Genomic DNA, 20455 nt, shown 5'->3' on the forward strand with positions numbered 1-20455 from the left:
TAATGATCATGAAACTTCGAACGAGGAAACTATCGAACCTCGCAGATCGACAAGGGAACGTACCACTCTCGATTGGTATGATCCTTGTCTAAATGTCATGATTGTGGATAACAATGATGAGGACCCTGCGACGTATGAAGAAGCGATGATGAGCCCAGATTCCAACAAATGGCAAGAAGCCATGAATCCGAAATGGGATCCATGTATGATAACAAAGTATGGACTTTGGTAGACTTACCTGATAGCCGAAAGGCTATCGAGAATAAATGGATCTTCAAGAGAAAAACAGATGCTGATGGTAATATTACTGTCTATAAAGCTCGACTTGTCGCAAAAGGTTTCCGACAAATTCAAGGAGTTGACTACAATGAGACTTTCTCACCTGTAGCGAAGCTAAAATCTGTGAGGATTTTGTTAGCAATAGCTGCATTTTTCGATTATGAGATTTGGCAGATGGATGTCAAAACGGCGTTCCTTAATGGAGACATTGAGGAAGAGTTGTATATGGTACAACCCAAAGGTTTTGTCGATCCTAAAAATGCTGACAAAGTATGCAAACTTCAGCGTTCAATCTATGGACTGAAGCAAGCATCAAGAAGTTGGAACCGACGCTTTGATAAGGTGATCAAAGACTTCGGGTTTATACAGTGTCATGGAGAGGTCTGTATTTACAAGAAAGTGAGTGGGAGCTCTGTAGCATTCCTGATATTATATGTAGATGACATATTATTGATCGGGAATGATATAGAACTATTAAGCAGTGCTAAAGGTTATTTGAATAATAGTTTTTCAATGAAAGACCTTGGTGAAGCATCGTATATATTAGGCATCAAGATTTATAGAGATATATCAAGACGCCTAATAGGGCTATCACAGAGTACATATCTGGACAAGATTCTAAAGAAGTTTAGAATGGACGAAAGTAAGAAAGGGTTCTTACCTATGTTACCAGGCAAGGTCTTGAGTAAGACTCAAGGACCGGCTACGGCAGAAGAAAGAGAAAGGATGAATAATATCCCCTATGCCTCGGCAGTAGGATCTATCATGTATGCCATGCTATGTACTAGACCGGATATAGCACATGTTGTTAGTTTGACTAGCAGATATCAAAGTGATCCAGGAATGGAACATCGGACAGCGGTCAAGAATATCCTGAAGTACTTGAAAAGAACTAAGGATATGTTTCTTTGTTATGGAGGTGACCAAGAGCTCGTTGTAAATGGTTACACCGATGCAAGTTGGAACACTGATCCTGATGACTCTAAGTCACCATCTAGGTACGTGTTTATATTGAATGGTGCTGCAGTAAGCTGGGCAAACTCGAAGCAGTGCACGGTGGCGAAGTCTTCAACAGAATCGAGTACATAGCGGCCTTGAGGCTTCATCGAAGCGGTATGGATGAAGAGGTTCATTGTAGAGCTCGGTGTGGTTCCTAGTGCATTGGACCCATTAATCATTTATTGTGATAACATGGGTGCCATCGCCAATGCACAAGAGCCAAGGTCACACAAGAGGCTGAAGCATATCAAGCTGCATTACCACTCGATTCGCGAGTACATCGAAGATGGAGAAGTAAAGATTTGCAAAGTACACACCGATCCGAATGTAGCAGATCCGTTGACTAAAGCTCTCCCTAGGGAAAAGCATGACCAACACCCGTAATGCCATGGGTGTTAGGTATATTACAATGTAATCTAGATTATTGACTCTAGTGCAAGTGGGAGATTGAAGGAGATATGCCCTAGAGGCAATAATAAAGTGGTTATTATTTATATCTTTATGTTTATGATAAATGTTTATATATCATGCTATAATTGTATTAACCGAAACATTAATACATGTGTGATATGTAGACAACAAAGAAGTCCCTAGTATGCCTCTTAAACTAGATTGTTGATTAATGGATGATTAGTTTCATAATCATGAACATTGGATGTTATTAATAACAAGGTTATATCATTATATGAATGATGTAATGGATACACCCAATTAAGCGTAGCATAAGATCTCGTCATTAAGTTATTTTCTATAAGCTTTCGATACATAGTTACCTAGTCCTTATGACCATGAGATCATATAAATCACTTATACCGGAAAGGTACTTTGATTACACCAAACACCACCGCGTAAATGGGTGGCTATAAAGGTGGGATTAAGTATCCGGAAAGTATGAGTTGAGGCATATGGATCAACAGTGGGATTTGTCCATCCCGATGACGCGATAGATATACTCGGGCCCTCTCGGTGGAATGTCGTCTAATGTCTTGCAAGCATATGAATAAGTTCATAAGAGACCACATACCACGATATGCAGTAAAGAGTACTTGTCGGAGACGAGGTTGAACAAGGTATAGAGTGATACCGAAGATCAAACCTCGGACAAGTAAAATATCGCGAGACAAAGGGAATTGGTATTGTATGTGAATGGTTCATTCGATCACTAAAGTCATCGTTGAATATGTGGGAGCCATTATGGATCTCCGGATCCCGCTATTGGTTATTGGTCGGAGTGAGTACTCAACCATGTCCGCATAGTTCACGAACCGTAGGGTGACACACTTAAAGTTGGATGTTGAAATGGTAGTACTTGAATATGGAATGGAGTTCGAATATTTGTTCGGAGTCCCGGATGAGATCCCGGACATCACGAGGAGTTCCGCAATGGTCCGGAGAATAAGATTCATATATAGGATGTCATTTTATGTGAATTAAAATGTCGCGGAAGGTTCTATGGAAGGTTCTAGAAGGTTCTAGAAAAGTCCGGAAGAAACCACCAAGGAAGGTGGAGTCCACATGGGACTCCACCTCCATGGCCGGCCAACCCTAGTGGGGGAGGAGTCCCAAGTGGACTCCCCTTAGGGGGCCGGCCACCCCCCATATGGGAGGTGGAACTCCCACCTTTGGTGGGAGTCCTAGCTTGGCTAGGTTTCCCTCCCTATGAAAGGTTTTTGGTTCGGGTCTTATTCGAAGACTTGGAGACCAACTCTTGGGGATCCACCTATATAATGAGGGGCCAAGGGAGGGGCCGGCCACCCCAAGACCACAAGCTGGCCGCCCCCTTGAAGTGGCCGGCCACCCCCTCCCAAACCCTAGCCGCCCCCTCTCCTCCATATCTCCCGCGCAGCTTTAGCGAAGCTCCGCCGGAGTTCTCCACCGCCACCGACACCACGCCGTCGTGATGTCGGATTCAAGAGGAGCTACTACTTCCGCTTCCCGCTGGAACGGGAGGTGGACGTCGTCTTCATCAACAACCGAACGTGTGACCGAGTACGGAGGTGCTGCCTGCTCGTGGCGCCGGAACCGATCGTGATCAAGATCTTCTACGCGCTTTTCAAGCGGCAAGTGAACGTCTACCGCAGCAACAAGAGCCTCATCTTGTAGGCTTTGGAATCTCTTCAAGGGTGATACTCGATACCCCCTCGTTGCTACCGTCTTCTAGATTGCATCTTGGCTTGGATTGTGTGTTCGCGGTAGGAAATTTTTTGTTTTCTATGCAACGTTATCCTACATTAGGTGTGTTGGGGACACAAGAGACTTCTTGCTTTGTGGTTGCAGGGTTGCTTGAGAGGGATATCTTTGACCTCTTCCTCCCTGAGTTCGATAAACCTTGGGTGATCCACTTAAGGGAAACTTGCTGCTGTTCTACAAACCTCTGCTCTTGGAGGCCCAACACTGTCTACAAGAATAGAAGCTCCCATAGACATCAAGCACTTTTTTGGCGCCGTTGCCGGGGAGGAAAGGTAAACGGCACTCACACACCGGCAACCCCGGCAACAAGCACTTTTTTGGCGCCGTTGCCGGGGAGGAAAGGTAAAAGGCTCTCATACTCCGGTCCCAGGTTAAGTACTTTTCTGTTGCCGTTGTGTGTGTGCTCGAAGCTATTTCGTTTAGATCCTGCAATTGCATCTTTTTGTTTCTTGTTTACACTAGTTAGGCATAATGGACAACAATGAGCTTCTTATTCTATTTCCTGATTTAAGACATGGATGGTTTGATGCGAAAATTAAAAAACCTATGGAACATATTAGTATGAACGCTTTGAACACCATTGTTGTTAATGATATGGAAAATTCTAAGCTTGGGGAAGCTGGCTTTGATGAGCATGATCTTTTTAGTCCCCCAAGCATTGAGGAGAAAATTTACTTTGATGATACTTTGCCTCCTATTTATGATGATTATAATGATATTGGTCTTTTAGTACCGCCTGTTATGGAGGATAAATATGATTATGATTACAATATGCCTCCTATATTTGATGATGAGAATAATAATGATAGCTACTTTGTTGAATTTGCTCCCACTACAACTAATAAAATTGATTATGCCTATGTGGAGAGTAATAATTTTATGCATGAGACTCATGATAAGAATGCTTTATGTGATAGTTATATTGTTGAGTTTGCTCATGTTGCTACTGAAAGTTATTATGAGAGAGGAAAATATGGTTGTAGAAGTTTTCATGTTACTAAAATGCCTCTCTACATGCTGAAATTTTTGAAGCTACACTTGTTCTATCTTCGTATGCTTGTTACTTTGCTCTTCATGAACTTGTTTATTTACAAGATTCTTTTGCATAGGAAGCATGTTAGCCTTAAATTTGTTTTTAATTTGGCTCTTGATGCTCTCTTTTGCTTCAAATACTATCTCTTGCGAGTGCATCATTAAAAACTGCTGAGCCCATCTTAATGGCTATAAAGAAAGAACTTCTTGGGAGATAACCCATGTGTTTATTTTACTACAGTACTTTGTTTTATATTTGTGTCTTGGAAGTTGTTACTACTGTAGTAACCTCTCCTTATCTTAATTTTTTTGCATTGTTGTGCCAAGTAAAGTCTTTGATAGTAAGATTCATACTAGATTTGGATTATCGCACGAAACAGATTTCTTCTGTCGTCACGAATCCGGGCCTAATTCTGCGTAGGTAACTCAGAAAATTATGCCAATTTACGTGAGTGATCCTCGGATATGTACGCAACTTTCATTCAATTTGAGCATTTTCATTTGAGCAAGTCTGGTGCCACTTTAAAATTCGTCTTTACGGATCGTCTGCTTTGACAGATTCTGCCTTTTATTTCGTATTGCTTCTTTCGCTGTGTTGGGTGGATTTCTTTATTCCATTACCTTCCAGTAGCTTTGAGAAATGTCCAGAAGTGTTAAGAATGATTGTGTCACCTCTGAACATGTGATTTTTTGATTATGCACTAACCGTCTAATGAGTTTGTTTTAAGTTTGGTGTGGAGGAAGTTTTCAAGGGTCAAGAGAGGAGGATGATATACTATGATCAAGAAGAGTGAAGAGTCTAAGCTTGGGGATGCCCCCATGGTTCATCCCTGCATATTTCAAGAATACTCAAGCATCTAAGCTTGGGGATGCCCAAGGCATCCCCTTCTTCATCGACAAATTATCAGGTTCCTTCTCTTGAAACTATATTTTTATTCGGTCACATCATATGTACTTTACTTGGAGCGTCTGTGTGCTTTTGTTTGTGTTTTTGTTTGAATAAATGCTTGTGTGGGAGAGAGACACGCTCCTCTGGTTCGTATGAACACATGTGTTCTTAGCTTTTAATGTTCATGGCGAAGGTTGAAACTGCTTCGTTCATTGTTATATGGTTGGAAACGGGAAATGCTACATGTAGTAATTGATAAAATGTCTTGGATAATTTAATACTTGGCAATTGTTGTGCTCATGTTTAAGCTTTTGCATCATATACTTTGCACCTATTAATGAATAAATACATAGAGCTTGCTAAAATTTGGTTTGCATAATTGGTCTCTCTAAAGTCTAGATAATTTCTAGTATTGAGTTTTGAACGACAAGGAAGACGGTGTAGAGTCTTATAATGTTTACAATATGTCTTTTATGTGAGTTTTGCTGCACCGGTTCATCCTTGTGTTTGTTTCAAATAACCTTGCTAGCCTAAGCCTTGTATCGAGAGGGAATACTTCTCATGCATTCAAAATCCTTGAGCCAACCACTATGCCATTTGTGTCCACCATACCTACCTACTACATGGTATTTCTCCGCCATTCCAAAGTAAATTGCTTGAGTGCTACCTTTAAACAATTGAAAATTTATCACCTCTTATTTGTGTCAATGTTTTATAGCTCATGAGGAAGTATGTGGTGTTTATCTTTCGATCTTGTCATTTACTTCGAACGAGACTTTCACCAATGGACTAGTGGCTCATCCGCTTATCCAATAATTTTGCAAAAAGAGCCGGCAATGGGGTGCCCAGCCCCAATTAATTAACTTGCATTAATAATTCTCTTCACATGTTTTGCTCTGATCTATAAGTAAGCAACTTAATTTTGCAAATAGACACTCCTCCATGGTATGTGAATGTTGGAAGGCACCCGAGGATTCGGTTAGCCATGGCTTGTGTAAGCAAAAGGTTGGGAGGAGTGTCATCCATAAATAAAGAAAAACTAAACTAAAGTACATGTGTAAACAAAAGGGAAGAGGGATGATCTACCTTGCTGGTAGAGATAACGTCCTTCATGGGAGCCGCTCTTTAAAGTCTGGTTGATAAGGTAGTTAGAGTGCCCACTACCATTCGTTGACAACAACAAACACCTCTCAAAATTTTACTTTTATGCTCTCTTTATGTTTTCAAAACCAAAGCTCTAGCACAAATACAGCAATCAATGCTTTCCTCTTTGAAGGACCTTTCTTTTACTTTTATGTTGAGTCAGTTCACCTATCTCTCTCCACCTCAAGAAGCAAACACTTGTGTGAACTGTGCATTGATTCCTACATACTTGCATATTGCACTTGTTATATTACTTTACATTGACAATATCCATGAGATATACATGTTATAAGTTGAAAGCAACCGCTGAAACTTAATCTTCCTTTGTGTTGCTTCAATACCTTTACTATGAATTTATTGCTTTATGAGTTAACTCTTATGCAAGACTTATTGATGCTTGTCTTGAAAGTACTATTCATGAAAAGTCTTTGCTTTATGATTCGGTTGTTTACTCATGTCATTACCATTGTTTTGATCGCTGCATTCATTACATATGCTTACAATAGTATGATCAAGGTTATGATGGCATGTCACTCCAGTAAAATATCTTTGTTATCGTTTACTCGCTCGGGATGAGCAGGAACTAAGCTTGAGGATGCTGATACGTCTCCGACGTATCGATAATTTCTTATGTTCCATGCCACATTATTGATGATATCTACATGTTTTATACATACTTTATGTCATATTTATGCGTTTTCCGGAACTAACCTATTGACAAGATGTTGAAGGGCCAGTTCCTGTTTTCTGCTGTTTTTGGTTCCAAAAATCCTAGTAAGGAAATATTCTCGGAATCGGACGAAATCAACGCCCAGCATCCTATTTTTCCACGAAGCTTCCGACACCCGAGAGCCGCCGGAGGAGGGCCCCGTGGGCCCTGGACGACGAGGGTGGCGCGGCCCTGAGCCTTGGCGGCGCCCCCTAGTGTGTCGTCGCCTCGTCGACCCTCCGACTCCGCCTCTTCGCCTATATAAAGGTCCCTGACCTAAAAACCTCGACACGTTCGACGAAACCAGAGAAAACCTTCCAGAGCCGCCGCCATCGCGAAGCCAAGATCTGGGGGACAGGAGTCTCTGTTCCGGCACGCCGCCGGGACGGGGAGTGCCCCGGAAGGCTTCTCCATCAACACCACCGCCATCTCCATCAACGCTGCTTGTCTCCCATGAGGAGGGAGTAGTTCTCCATCGAGGCTCGGGGCTGTACCGGTAGCTATGTGGTTAATCTCTCTCCTATGTACTTCAATACAATGATCTCATGAGCTGCCTTACATGATTGAGATTCATATGAGTTTTGTATCACAATTCATCTATGTGCTACTCTAGTGATGTTATTAAAGTAGTTTATTCCTCCTGCACGGTGTAATGGTGACGAGTGTGTGCATCGTGTAGTACTTGGTGTGGGCTATGATTGTGATCTCTTGTAGATTATGAAGTTAACTATTGCTATGATAATATTGATGTGATCTATTCCTCCTTTCGTAGTGTGAAGGTGACAACGTGCATGCTATGTTAGTACTTGGTTTGGTTATGTTGATCTGTTATGCACTCTAAGGTTATTTAAATATGAACATTGAATATTATGGAGCTTGTTAACTCCGGCATTGAGGGTTCGTGTAATCCTACCACGGTTAGTGGTGTTCATCATCCAACAAGAGGGTGTAGAATCTAGCATCTATCTATTTATTCTGTTATGTCATCAATGTTGAGAGTGTCCACTAGTGAAAGTATGATCCCTAGGCCTTGTTCCTAAATACGCTATCGCTGCTTGTTTACTTGTTTTATCGCATCTTTACTTCCTGCAATATTACTACCATCAACTGCACGCCAGCAAGCACTTTTTTGGCGCCGTTACTACTGCTCATATTCATTCATAGCACTTGTATTTCACTATCTCTTCGCCGAACTAGTGCACCTATTAGGTGTGTTGGGGACACAAGAGACTTCTTGCTTTGTGGTTGCAGGGTTGCTTGAGAGGGATATCTTTGACCTCTTCCTCCCTGAGTTTGATAAACCTTGGGTGATCCACTTAAGGGAAACTTGCTGCTGTTCTACAAACCTCTGCTCTTGGAGGCCCAACACTGTCTACAAGAATAGAAGCTCCCGTAGACATCATGCGCCCGCCACCGCCTCCGCCTGGAGCCGCCACGCCCTGCCGCCACCGCCGGATTGAGGGCCTGAAGCCCCGAGGAGCACCGCCGGTAGCCGTGCCTGCCCCACGCAGACCCCCTCACTTGCGGATGAGAGAGAACCCGCGGGGGGGGGGGGGAGGGGAGGACGAGGGTTGGCGGCGCGGGTGGAGCTAGGGTTTGTCCCGGTCGCCCGCGGGGGGCGACGCGGAGCGATACCGCTTCAGTCTTTTCCCAAGTTCTTGTCTTTATATTTTTCATGAGTACAAAGTTGGCTAAAACTCGGTGTGACACGTCTGGCAGAAAGAACCTGCTTTGCCTTGACGCGTAGTAGATGGATAGCGCACACATACCAATACAGACCATCCAGGGTTTCAGAGAGTGGTTGAAACGAATCCTAGATTAAAGTTGGATCAATGTATGAATGCAATACTGCCAATACATCATCGTCGTGGACTTTGGTCATGCTCGGACATACGGCCATCCATGGAGACGTTGACCTTCGGCAACAACCTGGTTGGCGCGGCGCCTGCCTTCAGCTGCTTTGTCTTTTCCTTTTCTCGATGATAGTACCCGTACACTTCCTTTTCAAAATTCTGGGGAGAAAATGTACCTGCATAAGCACTTTGCGCGATGGTGAGATAAAGTTGCCACTGCAAGTTACTTGTGACACTGGCAATTTTCACTTATTTTATTTTAGGATGTGACTATTTTTTCGTCAACTAAGAACTAACTTCGTTCTTAGTCAGACGGTGTTATTGAATCTCAGTTACAACTCATATTGCAACTCATAACTAGCATGAATTACGATATAGATTAAATAATGTAGGACTTAACTGAGCCCGAAGTTAGTTCTCACCTATCGAGAACTAGAAAATCCCTTTATTTTATTTTTGCGAAAAAATAACCACCGTTCCTGCCTAGATGCCCGGTTGGGATTGTGTCAAGCGCTCACGCTAACTTTCTCGCGTTCGTACTCCCTTCTTTTTGCTTGAGATCTTGGAGTACCGTAAACTGAAACGGATTATGTAAATGCAATGATGTCCCACACAAATGCGGGTGGGAGCCGGCCATCTGACTCTATGCGGGCAAGCGCTACCTTCTCCGGGTCCGTGGAGCATCTTTGGTCAAGGTTGGGGATAGCACCACCCTTTTTTTTTTGCAAACACGCAAAAGCTTTGTGTGTCATTGCATTAGAAGAAAAAGAAGCGGACTACAGCAGTTCCGGCATTCTAGAGGGAATGCGGGTACAAAGCACCTCCCATTTTCATCTTGGAGTGCTGCAGAAAAGAAACATGTGTGTAATCAGTGATAATAGACCATGCAGAAGCATTGCGTTGAACATATATTGCCTCATATAACAATATACAAGGCAAATGGATTCTCTGCATGACCATGGCAAATGCACAAGCATTGTGTTTGCACATAGGACAAGATCATATAGAGAACCTTTGCATTAAATTTTGCCACATTTTAATCATCGTCCCATGCAAAAAAAAACCACACATAGAGAATTAGAATTTAGAGCCTCATATTTACATCACACAAAATCTTCTAGGGAGTACATGATCCTGCAAGACCAACAAACATGCACTACAAATATGCTTGTGCGTACTAGGTACTACACGATCATTCCTTGACCACATGGTGCTATATATTAAAACATTGTCGAAAGCTAGGAAACGCGTTAAATTTAGCCCGCTAATGCGAGAAACGGCTGGCTATATAATTTTGGAGGAGGACTGGGTGCAGAGTAGAGAGACGCAGCTCAGTTCTACTTGGACACCTGCGGGACGAAGTGAACGGGTGTGCGACCGGGTCCTGGCAGGCTGGAGCCGTAACCGTCCATGTACGGATTTATGAGCGTGGTGGCCTGTACAAGTGTCATGACGATGTAAGTAATTGTTGGGAAAGTTTTGAGCGAGCGTGTGATGAATTGACGACTCATCCGTTGCATAATTTATTTCTCGGCAATGATGAACTAGCAACGTACGCTTCCTTTCAAGCCGTGCTGTCGTACAGTAGAAATGATCAGTTGAATCTTGAATTAGCCAAAAGTCGCTGACACATTGGCCCAGAAGTTGGCTAGTTTCATTCTTTTTTTTTTCTCTTCATTCAAGAGCTGCTTGGTTATATATTCTTTTCTCAAAAAAAAAAAAAATACAGTTGGCTCGCTTGTGGTGACGGCATGGCACATTGGCACCTCGGGCTCTCGCAGAAAAAAAATTGCCTGGCCTTGATGACGCGTACATGCGTGGATGGCCCACATACCCAATACGGATCGTCCAGGCGGAGTTAGATCAGAGCAAGTTTAATAAGTATAGCAACACTGCTAGTATATAGCTCACGTGTCTATGTCATTTGTAGCTAACATGCGTCAACATGTATAATAGTGAGCTATAATCATGTACTTATTTTATCAATGGATGACCCACATTTCACTCTCACAAAGTGCCTAGGAGCACGTCGTTAGTGAGCTGGCTCTTGCATGAGAGCCCATTCCTCTTCTCTCTCCTCCTCTCTCTCCTCCAACTAAGCATTAATATATTATTTTAACCCTTATAGCCAGCTGACTAGGACTTATTATACTTGCTCTCAAGACAGGATCGAGGGCGCCGTTCGTAGCGGACTATGGTCATGCTCGGACATTTTTTCGATAAAAGGAATATATTAATATCAAGAAGATACCAATTACACTCAGACTCTGCAACAACGCATCACCCTAAAACACTACGAATGCACACAGCCAAAAACAAGAAAAGAAAACTAAGAAAAAAAGTCCCGCTACAGTATCTCGGGCCTAACAGCAACAATACATCCACCGCCAAGACAACACCTGAATTACAGACTAGTCCCCGCTCTCAAAACAAATGCCTCCACCAAGGACATTGTCAGGCACAACCAATTAAGGCCAGACCTTGGGTTTTCACCCGAAAGGTAGGACTCGCACTTCACCCGTGTTGTCGCCCCCACTTTCATACCGCTGCCGTGAAGCCCGAAACACCAAGCAAGTCCCTCAACATCACAAAGACTTGAACCTCCCTTAGCTAGTCCTCCCTCCGACCTTCATGAAATTCTCTTCTTCCGACTTTCATCATGGATCCATAGTCACTTGATGTCAATCAAAGAAAAAGAGCTTCGCGCCGCTCCCTCCGGAATCAATCGGTCGGAATAAAAACATGGGTGCGCACGACCGAATACCTCCGATCCAACAAACTCCGGGCAAAAGCATCGTTACATTCATCGGCGGAGCCTTCCGGAACTCAACACTCCAGACCGGATCACGAGTCCGAGCCTCCGGTGGGTTCTCCTCTTCACGCAAGAGAGGCCCTAGGACCGCCGCCTTTATTCGAGTCGGACCCCCACGTCGGCGACCATCCCGGGCTGGCCACTCCAACCCACCACCGGCGACATCGACGCCGGCTTCCAAGCTCCTCCATCACGCCGCCGGAATGCGGTGATAGATCGATAGATCCACCACCACCAACCGCAGGCCGACCCTCTTCGACGAAGAAGATGGCCACCTCCACCGTCGTACCCAAGGCTGCTGCCCCGGGCGACCTCGTGACGCGAGAGAAACCCAATATCGCCTCCACACACGGCCTAGAGGCGGGGTGGGGAAGTGGCGCGGATCATGGCCCGGCCGCGCCCGCCACCAGCCCTCTCGGCTTGCTGCGGTGAAGTCCGGCGGAAGGCAAGGGCCGCCGCTCAGCCGATCTAGCCGCCGCCGCCGCCCATCTCCAATTCCGCCCGGCCGCAGCGAGCGTAGAGGGCTCCCGGTCGCTGTCCCAGCGCGGCAGCAAGGAGAGGCCACCGCCGCCGCCACGCCCCGCGGCCTTTGCCCGGTGGCGCTACCGGCGGCGGCGGCGGAGGGGTGCGTTTAGGGTTGGGAGGGGTGCGGGTTGGGAGGAGGGGTGCGGGTAGGCTTCGAGGAGTATGCCCAGAATCGGGCAGGATAGACGATTCTCTCATCATACGGCCATGGAGACGTTGACCTTGTGCAACAACCTGGTTGGTGGGGCGCCTTCACTTGCTTTGCTTGTTCAGAGATCGCACTGATCTTTTTGTTTGGCACCCTGGAGTATTTTATAAACCGAAAACAGATTATGTTGATGTACTTTTACCAAAAGTTTATTGTGATCTTTTCTTTATTCAAATAACAATTGAGATGAAGCGGGATCAGTAACAACAAATCTCTTTATGATAAGCAGAAGCATTCATTTTGCAAGTTCGTTTTTACGACTAGTTTCCTACAAAAGATCACACAAATACCGTATACAATGCTTGAATTAGCCGTCTGGCTACCAGAATAGGAGTCAACCAAAAAAGATCGCATAGTGGATTCTCAATCAAAAAGTGTCTTTGGCTCCTAGGCACCAATGTTCCCGCTATTTAAAAAATCTAAAAAGCATACATATTTGTTTCAAAAAAATATAAAAATAAATTTGGACAGAGTAAATAAAGTAACCTACGAGCGTGTAAAATTTTAATATAAAATTCTTTATATTGTAGGCTACACAAAAAAGACAAAATCTGTTGAAATTTGGAGATATGACATATGCATACCCAGATCCACATGTTTGTGATTTCTGTGTAGCCCAGAATATTTTGTATTTGAATAAAATTTTGCATGTTTATGGGATAATTTATTGGCTACACCATGATTTTTTTTCTAATTTTTTTGAAACACATACATATGATTTTTATTTTTTAAAAAATAGCAAGAGCACTCGGGCCCACGAGCTAAAAAACTCTGCCGGTTCTCAGTTCTCATCCTTCGAAGAGTACGAGTGTGATAGGAGTCATCCATTGAAAAAAAGATCACCCTAGGATGATCTCCCGTGGGTTGGAAAGAGAGAAATGGATAGGAATTTCCTAGCCATTTGTTGTTCTAATTTTTTTGTCTTAATCATTTAAAATGCCAATTTATTTTTGCCTTGTTTCAAAAAAAAAAAAAAATCTCTCCTAGGAGCTAGGCCAACAGTCTGACTGTATGCATCTGTTCGTTCGTGTGAGCAAAACTGCGTTTATTTTCTTGCTGGGCCTACCGCGTTTTGTTGAATGTTGCTGCACACCACAATAAGAAGAGTATTCATTCCGGTTACTGTGGCAATCATTTTGTCAATCAGTGGGAAGCATTGATCGCGAGACGAGATCCTGGCTGTACCAGCGAAAGGCACAGCATAGATGGTACCAGACACTATGCGATCTGATCAATGCCGATCTGGATCTTCCAAGACTTTAGAGATGAGAACAGTCAAGCTAAAAAAGAGGGGTATAAAGCATCAAGGATGTACATCATGTACTTGTGCCGATCCGTTTGTTTTTCGGTGACCTGAAAGCACTTGCCCCAGCAGGAAATTGAAGGTTGTGCACTCGCGAAGTGTCAATCGGTCGTCAGTCGTCACCATCTTCTATTCTGCTGATATAGCCAGGTGCTACGTGCGTGACATCGACCTCAGATTGGTTTGGTGATTACTATTTTTAACACGTAGTCAGCGGTATGATGATTCAGACATTCAGTTAGCATGAACGGCGATCGTTAGTTGGTCAGAGTACTTTCGATCAAAGATACCAGAATGTACAAGTGGATACAGGAGGCCATCAAGCTTATTGAAGATCCAAGTACGTGGAGACAAATCCTCAATTGCCTCAATCCGTCAGAAAATAAAGAAGCTCAACATGATATTTTCTAGTAGCTTTAAACTCGGAAATTCAATTCGGCTCCCGGGTGCGTATGCTCCCTCTACTAAAAAATTATATTTCGAAATGTCGAAAAATTTGGACAAAAAATTCTACATGTACATCTTCATAATATACATGCGTTCGTCAAGTTTCACGAAAAACCAATATTTTGTGTGGTCTATATAAAAAAGAGAAAGTTTATCTTGTGAAAAGCATTATTTTTAGCACTGAATTTTGTCTTTTTTACACACGTCACATGATAAGTCGATTTTTTATGAAACGACTTTGTGAGCACGTAGCACGTGAAAATGTACGTGCGAACTTTTAGTTTCAATTTTTTTGAAATTTAAAATGTATGTAAGATGCATTTTGAAATATAGAGAGCATATGGACCCATGTAACTTTTATTTGTAGATCGGCTAGCTAATGAAGTCACTCATTATTATGATTTATGCTAGAAAAGCCACTAGAAAGAGAAGAAGGTGCCTATGGATAAACAATACTAGCAATGATAGGCGCGGCGGCACGCCGCGCCTGTATGGTGGCTGACTGATGAAAAAATACATGAAAATAACATGAATACACCATTTAAATTGTGATATGTATAATAAACTGGATGAACTAAAATAGCTAGGCTTCCATATCAGTGCGTCCCTTGGCCCGGAGGAAATAGTATGGTTTTCATGGGAACGTTATCTGCACATGCTTGCAGTTATCAGGAGAACAGAATACCGACACCAGGTATGCATATATATATGCTTAAACGCCTAATTTATTTGACTGAATGAATTGTTATCACTGATCTTTGTGAAAGACCTAGCCCTGGCGGAGTGGTGGCACAACAGGTATGTATATATATGCTTGAATACCTAATTTATTTGCCTGAATGAATTGTTAGCATTCATCTTTGCGAGCGCCCAAGAGACAGCATGAGCTGAACAATAAAAGATATTTCTATGTGAAATTACGACAGCGAAGTAGAAATGTGCGAAAAAATAGGGGAGAGTCAACGTGTGAATAGATTCAGAAGTGAACACACCATTATCAGTGGAATAGGAAACATCGTTGCTCATATTACTTTAGATTCCATTACATACCTCGTTAAGCAATGGACACTAACAGGATGCAGAACACTGACCACATAGCTGACGATAGACCAAAATACACATGCACAAAATTGAATTTAAAGAGCAATGTAGACCACCATGCCTAGGCACATGCTCTGATTATTCCTTCCCCTTGCACGGTGAACTCTCGCCGGTGTTGTCTTTGTCAGAGAAGAGAATGATGATGTCGTCGGCTGTACCTGTAGGACTGACATATAGTGTGGCTAAATGGTCTTCTATATCCAGGGATCACTTGTCAAGGGCCCTGGTTCACCAACGGTGGTGTCAGCCGGATTTGACCAACCAAGCTGCTCCTGCTTGGGTGGCATAGATGGCGGCACGTATGATCTCATTCTCTAACTCGATGAAATCTTCAATGGCACGTCTTTTTATGTCGCACCTCCATAATCTCATTCCCTGACTCAACTGAATCCTTGAGAACAGTTTTAGAAACGAAGTTGGTCAAGTTGTCTTGTCAGTCCCAATACTAAGCTTCTTACATGCTAAAAATAGCTACAATAAATCAGGTATTGTATATTGTGAAACAGCATAATTCAACTATGAAGTGGAGATGGGATAAAATAACATAAGATTTGACGCGTTAAAAACATATGATGGTCATGTTCTAGCTAATTTTAGATGGGATGGACTTGGAAAATACCATTCCGTTATTGTCTAAAAATACATAGAACTGCAGTACGTAAGTTACTTACTCTCACTTCCCCTTTGTAAGTGTCCTAGAATCTGGCGGATGAATGCAGTGCATAAAAACTTTTGTATTCTACATCACTTGAACAGATCCCTCACTTATGTTATACTCAATATTCAAAAAAATTTCTATAACTTAGGTGGTTTCTCTGCAATGGCTCGATGCAGCTTGATACCTGACAGCAACACTGTCCTAAGTAATATACAAGGAGCACCTATAATGACATCTTACAAAACCCAACACCAAACCTTTCTGAAACAAGGTGTATAGACTATCATTCACTCCAGGTGGGCTAAGCAACTACAAAAAAGGTTTAATTTGTGTTTATGCATAATTCTATAAGATTACAAACCACACAATCAATTATTCGCTTCTCTCTAACACATTTCACTTTTAACAATATATTATCTCATTCACATACCGGAGTACTTCAAGAGATTGTACATGACAGTGAAATTCTTTACATGTATTTATGTTTCAAAACACATTCTTCTTTTTACATCTGATATATATGACTCTTCTAGAACAAATAGTACTTAACAAACTCAGTATTGAGAAATCTTGAGCACATGATAGCTTATAACGAAAAGCGAGGCGAACCGACGCGGGCCCGACGCGTCAACGGCTCGAAAGGCTAAAACCCCGTCGCCTACCTTTGGTCAAGCGACGTTAATGGCGTCCCTGTTTTCCCAGGCGACGCAGGGACGCGTCTCGTCGTGCATGGCCGCGTGGCCGTCCGCGCCAGCGTTATTGCGTGCAACCACCCGCTGCCGCCGCTGTTTTAAGACGCCCTGCAGTTCTCAACGCTCCCAAACCTTCTCGTCGCCGCCGCCTCCCCCCGCAGATCTTCTCCTCGCCGTTCCAAAAATGTCGAGCTCGACCTCCCGCAAGATCGCCGCGGCGAACGGCTTCAGCCGCGGCAGCCTCACCGTGCCGGAGGCGTGGGCGCTGTACCACGCCCGGTATCCAGTCCCGCCGGACATGCGACCGCAGCGCCGGCGGGCTGGAAGATGGCCGTGAACGGCATTGGCGTCCCGCCGCCGCCGAAGCCGGGCACTGAGCAATGGAGGGACGCCATCAAGGCCCGGCGGGCTCAACACACCGCCGAGGAGCGGCAGGATCCGACGTGGGCGGCCAACAACAACGACTCCTGGTGGACGACGTACTTCAAGGCGAAGTACGACATCGAGATGTATAGCACCGACGGGCTCGTCGGCGGGCCCAACAGCTGGAACAAGGACGGCCGCGCCCTGTTCTGGGGCGCACCCTCGAGAACGTCATCCGCGGCATCCGCAACGGCGCCCCAAGGTTGGAGACGCCGTCGTCACCGCCACCGTCTCCCCGAGGAGGAGCACCGCAATGGCAGCCGAGGAGGACGACGTACTCGTCCTCCTTGCACTCTTCTTCCTCATGACCGGCGCGATCGACGCCGTCCTCGTCGTACCGCTTGGCGCCCTACACCGTCCCCAAACGGGAAGTGAAGGAGGAGCCGGCGACGCCCGTCAACACGAGGCGTGGAGGCAGCGGCAGCCGGCGGCAGCAAGGGAGGCGCGGCGGCGCCCTCCTCATCCCGAAGCCGGAGGTGAAGGAGGAGCCGGAGGAAGCATCGCAGCGGCGCTAGCCGGCGGAGTACGAGCGGCATCGCCGGCTCATCGCCAGCAGCGACGACCCCGAGGACTGCCCAGGGCTGCGGGCGGAGTTCTTGGCGTCCATGAACGACAAGGACGTCTGGAGGGGCGACCTCGACATGGCGATCGCCATGTCCATCCGTGACTCCGGCAAGCCGCTGGTGGACCTCACCAACGATGGCGAGGCAGGACCAAGCGGCTTGGTGAAGGAAGAACCCGTCGACGAGCGCGTCAAGCAGGAGGTCGTCACCGATGACATGTACAACTTCCAGCAGTACTACGACGCCTCCGGCCACCGCAAGTACTTCTAGATTAGGTTTAGTTTAAATTTAGTCAAATTTCGTTCGAATCTATGTAAGTTTGGACGAATCTAATCGAATCTCGTTAAGTTTAAAATTTTCGACATTTTGTTTGGGGGACGCGACTGGGGAGCGACGTCGCCCAAACGCGGCACGAACGAAACACGTCGCCCAAACGCTCAATCCAACGCGCTTTGGGGGACGGTTTGGGGTACGCGGTTGGAGATGCTCTAATTCATCTGGGCCACATCGCGCAGTATCTTCCTGTAACCACGCCTCTGGGGTATAACAACTTCAACTGAGCAGAGACACGAGGGTCCTACATATTTGTGTCCCACCTGTCATCCACACATTGTTAAGTTAGGAATCCCCAATCCCGGTACGCATACGATCAGTCGATCACCCATGTCCCTTCATTTTCGCCGGCCCCACACGTCACGCAAGCCACAAACCGACAATGTGGGCCCGCGTAATTCACGAGACCCACAAGGCAGCCATACCGTCCACTACTTATCCGAAGAAATCTCCTCTACTCGACTCGACTGAACCCTACTGCCGCCGCCCACGCCGGCTGCCTAGCTATAGCTCGTGCTCCTCGACTCCTGGTCTCCCCCAATCACCACTCCCTCCCCCAAAATCCGCGAGATCTCCAAGGTTTGCTCCAGTTCCAAGCGATTCCATGGCAGCAGCGCGCGCCGACCCATAGAGACTGCATCTTTCCGCCAAAATTTCACCCGGATTGGACAAAACCTGGCCATGGGCGGCTGGAACCGCATCTCCGGTGCCCGGTTCCTGAAGCCGCTCGCCGGCGTCTCTCTCGCCTTCTTGCCCAGCGCCGGCGCCGCCTACTTCCTCGTCGGCTCCGCTATCGGGTTCTTGGCGATGCTGCACGCCTCCGAGCCTGATGTCGGCGGCCAGTGGGCCTCCGCCGCGCGCTGGATCGCCCTGTCCCGATCCGTGAGCGCCCACCACCTGTTTCTCGCAATGCTCCTCCTGTCCCTGGCCGCCAAGGTCTGGCGCCTCGGCAAGCGCTGCGACGCGGTGGAGGGGATCGTCGGGAACGCGGGCGGCACGGCGCAGGCACTGCGCCTCAGAGGCGTCGTCTGCACAGTGTGCGGGACAACGGCACGTGCTCCGAAGAAAGGCAGCTTGGGCCCCACTCTGGAGCGCGTCGAGTCTAGCGGCTGCTCTAACAAGCCGGTTTCGAGGTCCCTGGCGTCTGAACTCGAGCTGGAGGCCGCCGAAACAGAGGACGAGGACAATGGGAGCGAGGCGACCGGCGCGGAAGAGGGCAACGTGGAGTGGCTGAGGCGGCGGCTCGCGCGGGAGAGGAGGCTGAAGGAGGCGGCGCTGGAGGAGCTGGAGAAGGAGCGGCGCGCGGCGGCCTCTGCGGCCGACGAGGCCATGGCCAAGATCGCGTGCCTGCGGAACGAGAAGGCGCTGGTGGAGCGCGAGGCGCGGCAGTTCCGGGAGATGGCTCAGCAGAAGCAGATGTATGACCGGCAGGTCATCGAGTCTCTTCAGTGGATGATCAATAAGTTTGGCATGCAAAGCGGGGAGCCAGAGTATTCTTTTGATCGAGGCGTGGCAGAGACAAGCGAGGACGACAGAGACAAGCGTTAGTAGATCCTCTGCCTCCTGGTAGCTCAATGTAATGGCAATGTTGGCCCGAAGGTGGGCAAGTTCTTGGCAGTTCAGGTTCTTCATTTTGTACTGGCGTTCAGCAGCCATATAGGGTCCCCCGGGTGCCCGAATTTTGATAGCTGGTGCTGTTCTTGAGAATACTCAAGCAGACAAAATTCTGTAGGAGAGATATGTAATATGCATCTGTAAATATATCATCCTTTGCAAGCTGCTAAGAAGTGATTAACAATGGCACTAGATGATTTCAACTGTGCGTTGTCTGCAGGACTCTTTATGTATATTATTGTGAACTAAATGGAAGTGCCTACTAGTCTTTCGGTACATGATACTGGAATGAAAATGAAAATATATTCCAGTTTTGGGTAAGTTGCTGCAGAGTACCTTGTAAGGCATTGACTAGTTGGCCAGTTGGGACCATGGTGATTTAGGAGTTGCAATGCTTCATACTACAAAAATTAATGCTTTACACTTTCTGTATCTATCATTTGTTCTCTCACCTGATTTTTCTTTTACTGCAGCTGATGCTGTTGGAAGTATCGGGCTGAACTTGAAAACAAGGAGGGCTCAGCTATTTCCAGGTTTCTTGCAAAACAGTGTTGTTTAATTGTTCTTGGCTGGTGGAATCTTGTTATCATAGTTTTTCCATGGTGTTCATTTCTTGCTCTTACCCTTGTTGAACTGTGCTATAGTGGTAGTATCTGAATCTTCGCGGTTCATAGTAGATATA

At 45.7% G+C, this 20455-nt stretch overlaps 1 protein-coding gene across 1 annotated transcript; it reads left to right on the forward strand.

Annotated features, from left to right (window-relative positions):
* Positions 1-18646: 18646 nt before the first annotated feature.
* LOC124677957 (protein FLOURY 1-like) lies at positions 18647-19946 on the forward strand. The gene has a single exon (XM_047213889.1). It carries the CDS (start codon positions 18841-18843, stop codon positions 19705-19707), a length of 867 nt encoding a protein of 288 aa, XP_047069845.1. The 5' UTR covers positions 18647-18840; the 3' UTR covers positions 19708-19946.
* The last annotated feature ends 509 nt before the right edge of the window (positions 19947-20455 follow it).

The sequence above is a fragment of the Lolium rigidum genome, chromosome 7 (genome assembly GCF_022539505.1).
Source record: "Lolium rigidum isolate FL_2022 chromosome 7, APGP_CSIRO_Lrig_0.1, whole genome shotgun sequence".
In the NCBI taxonomy this organism is placed as follows: domain Eukaryota; kingdom Viridiplantae; phylum Streptophyta; class Magnoliopsida; order Poales; family Poaceae; genus Lolium; species Lolium rigidum.

Bases quoted from the DNA above. Each gene is read 5' to 3' on its own strand.
- LOC124677957 (XM_047213889.1), top strand. From the start codon at position 18,841: ATGGGCGGCTGGAACCGCATCTCCGGTGCCCGGTTCCTGAAGCCGCTC.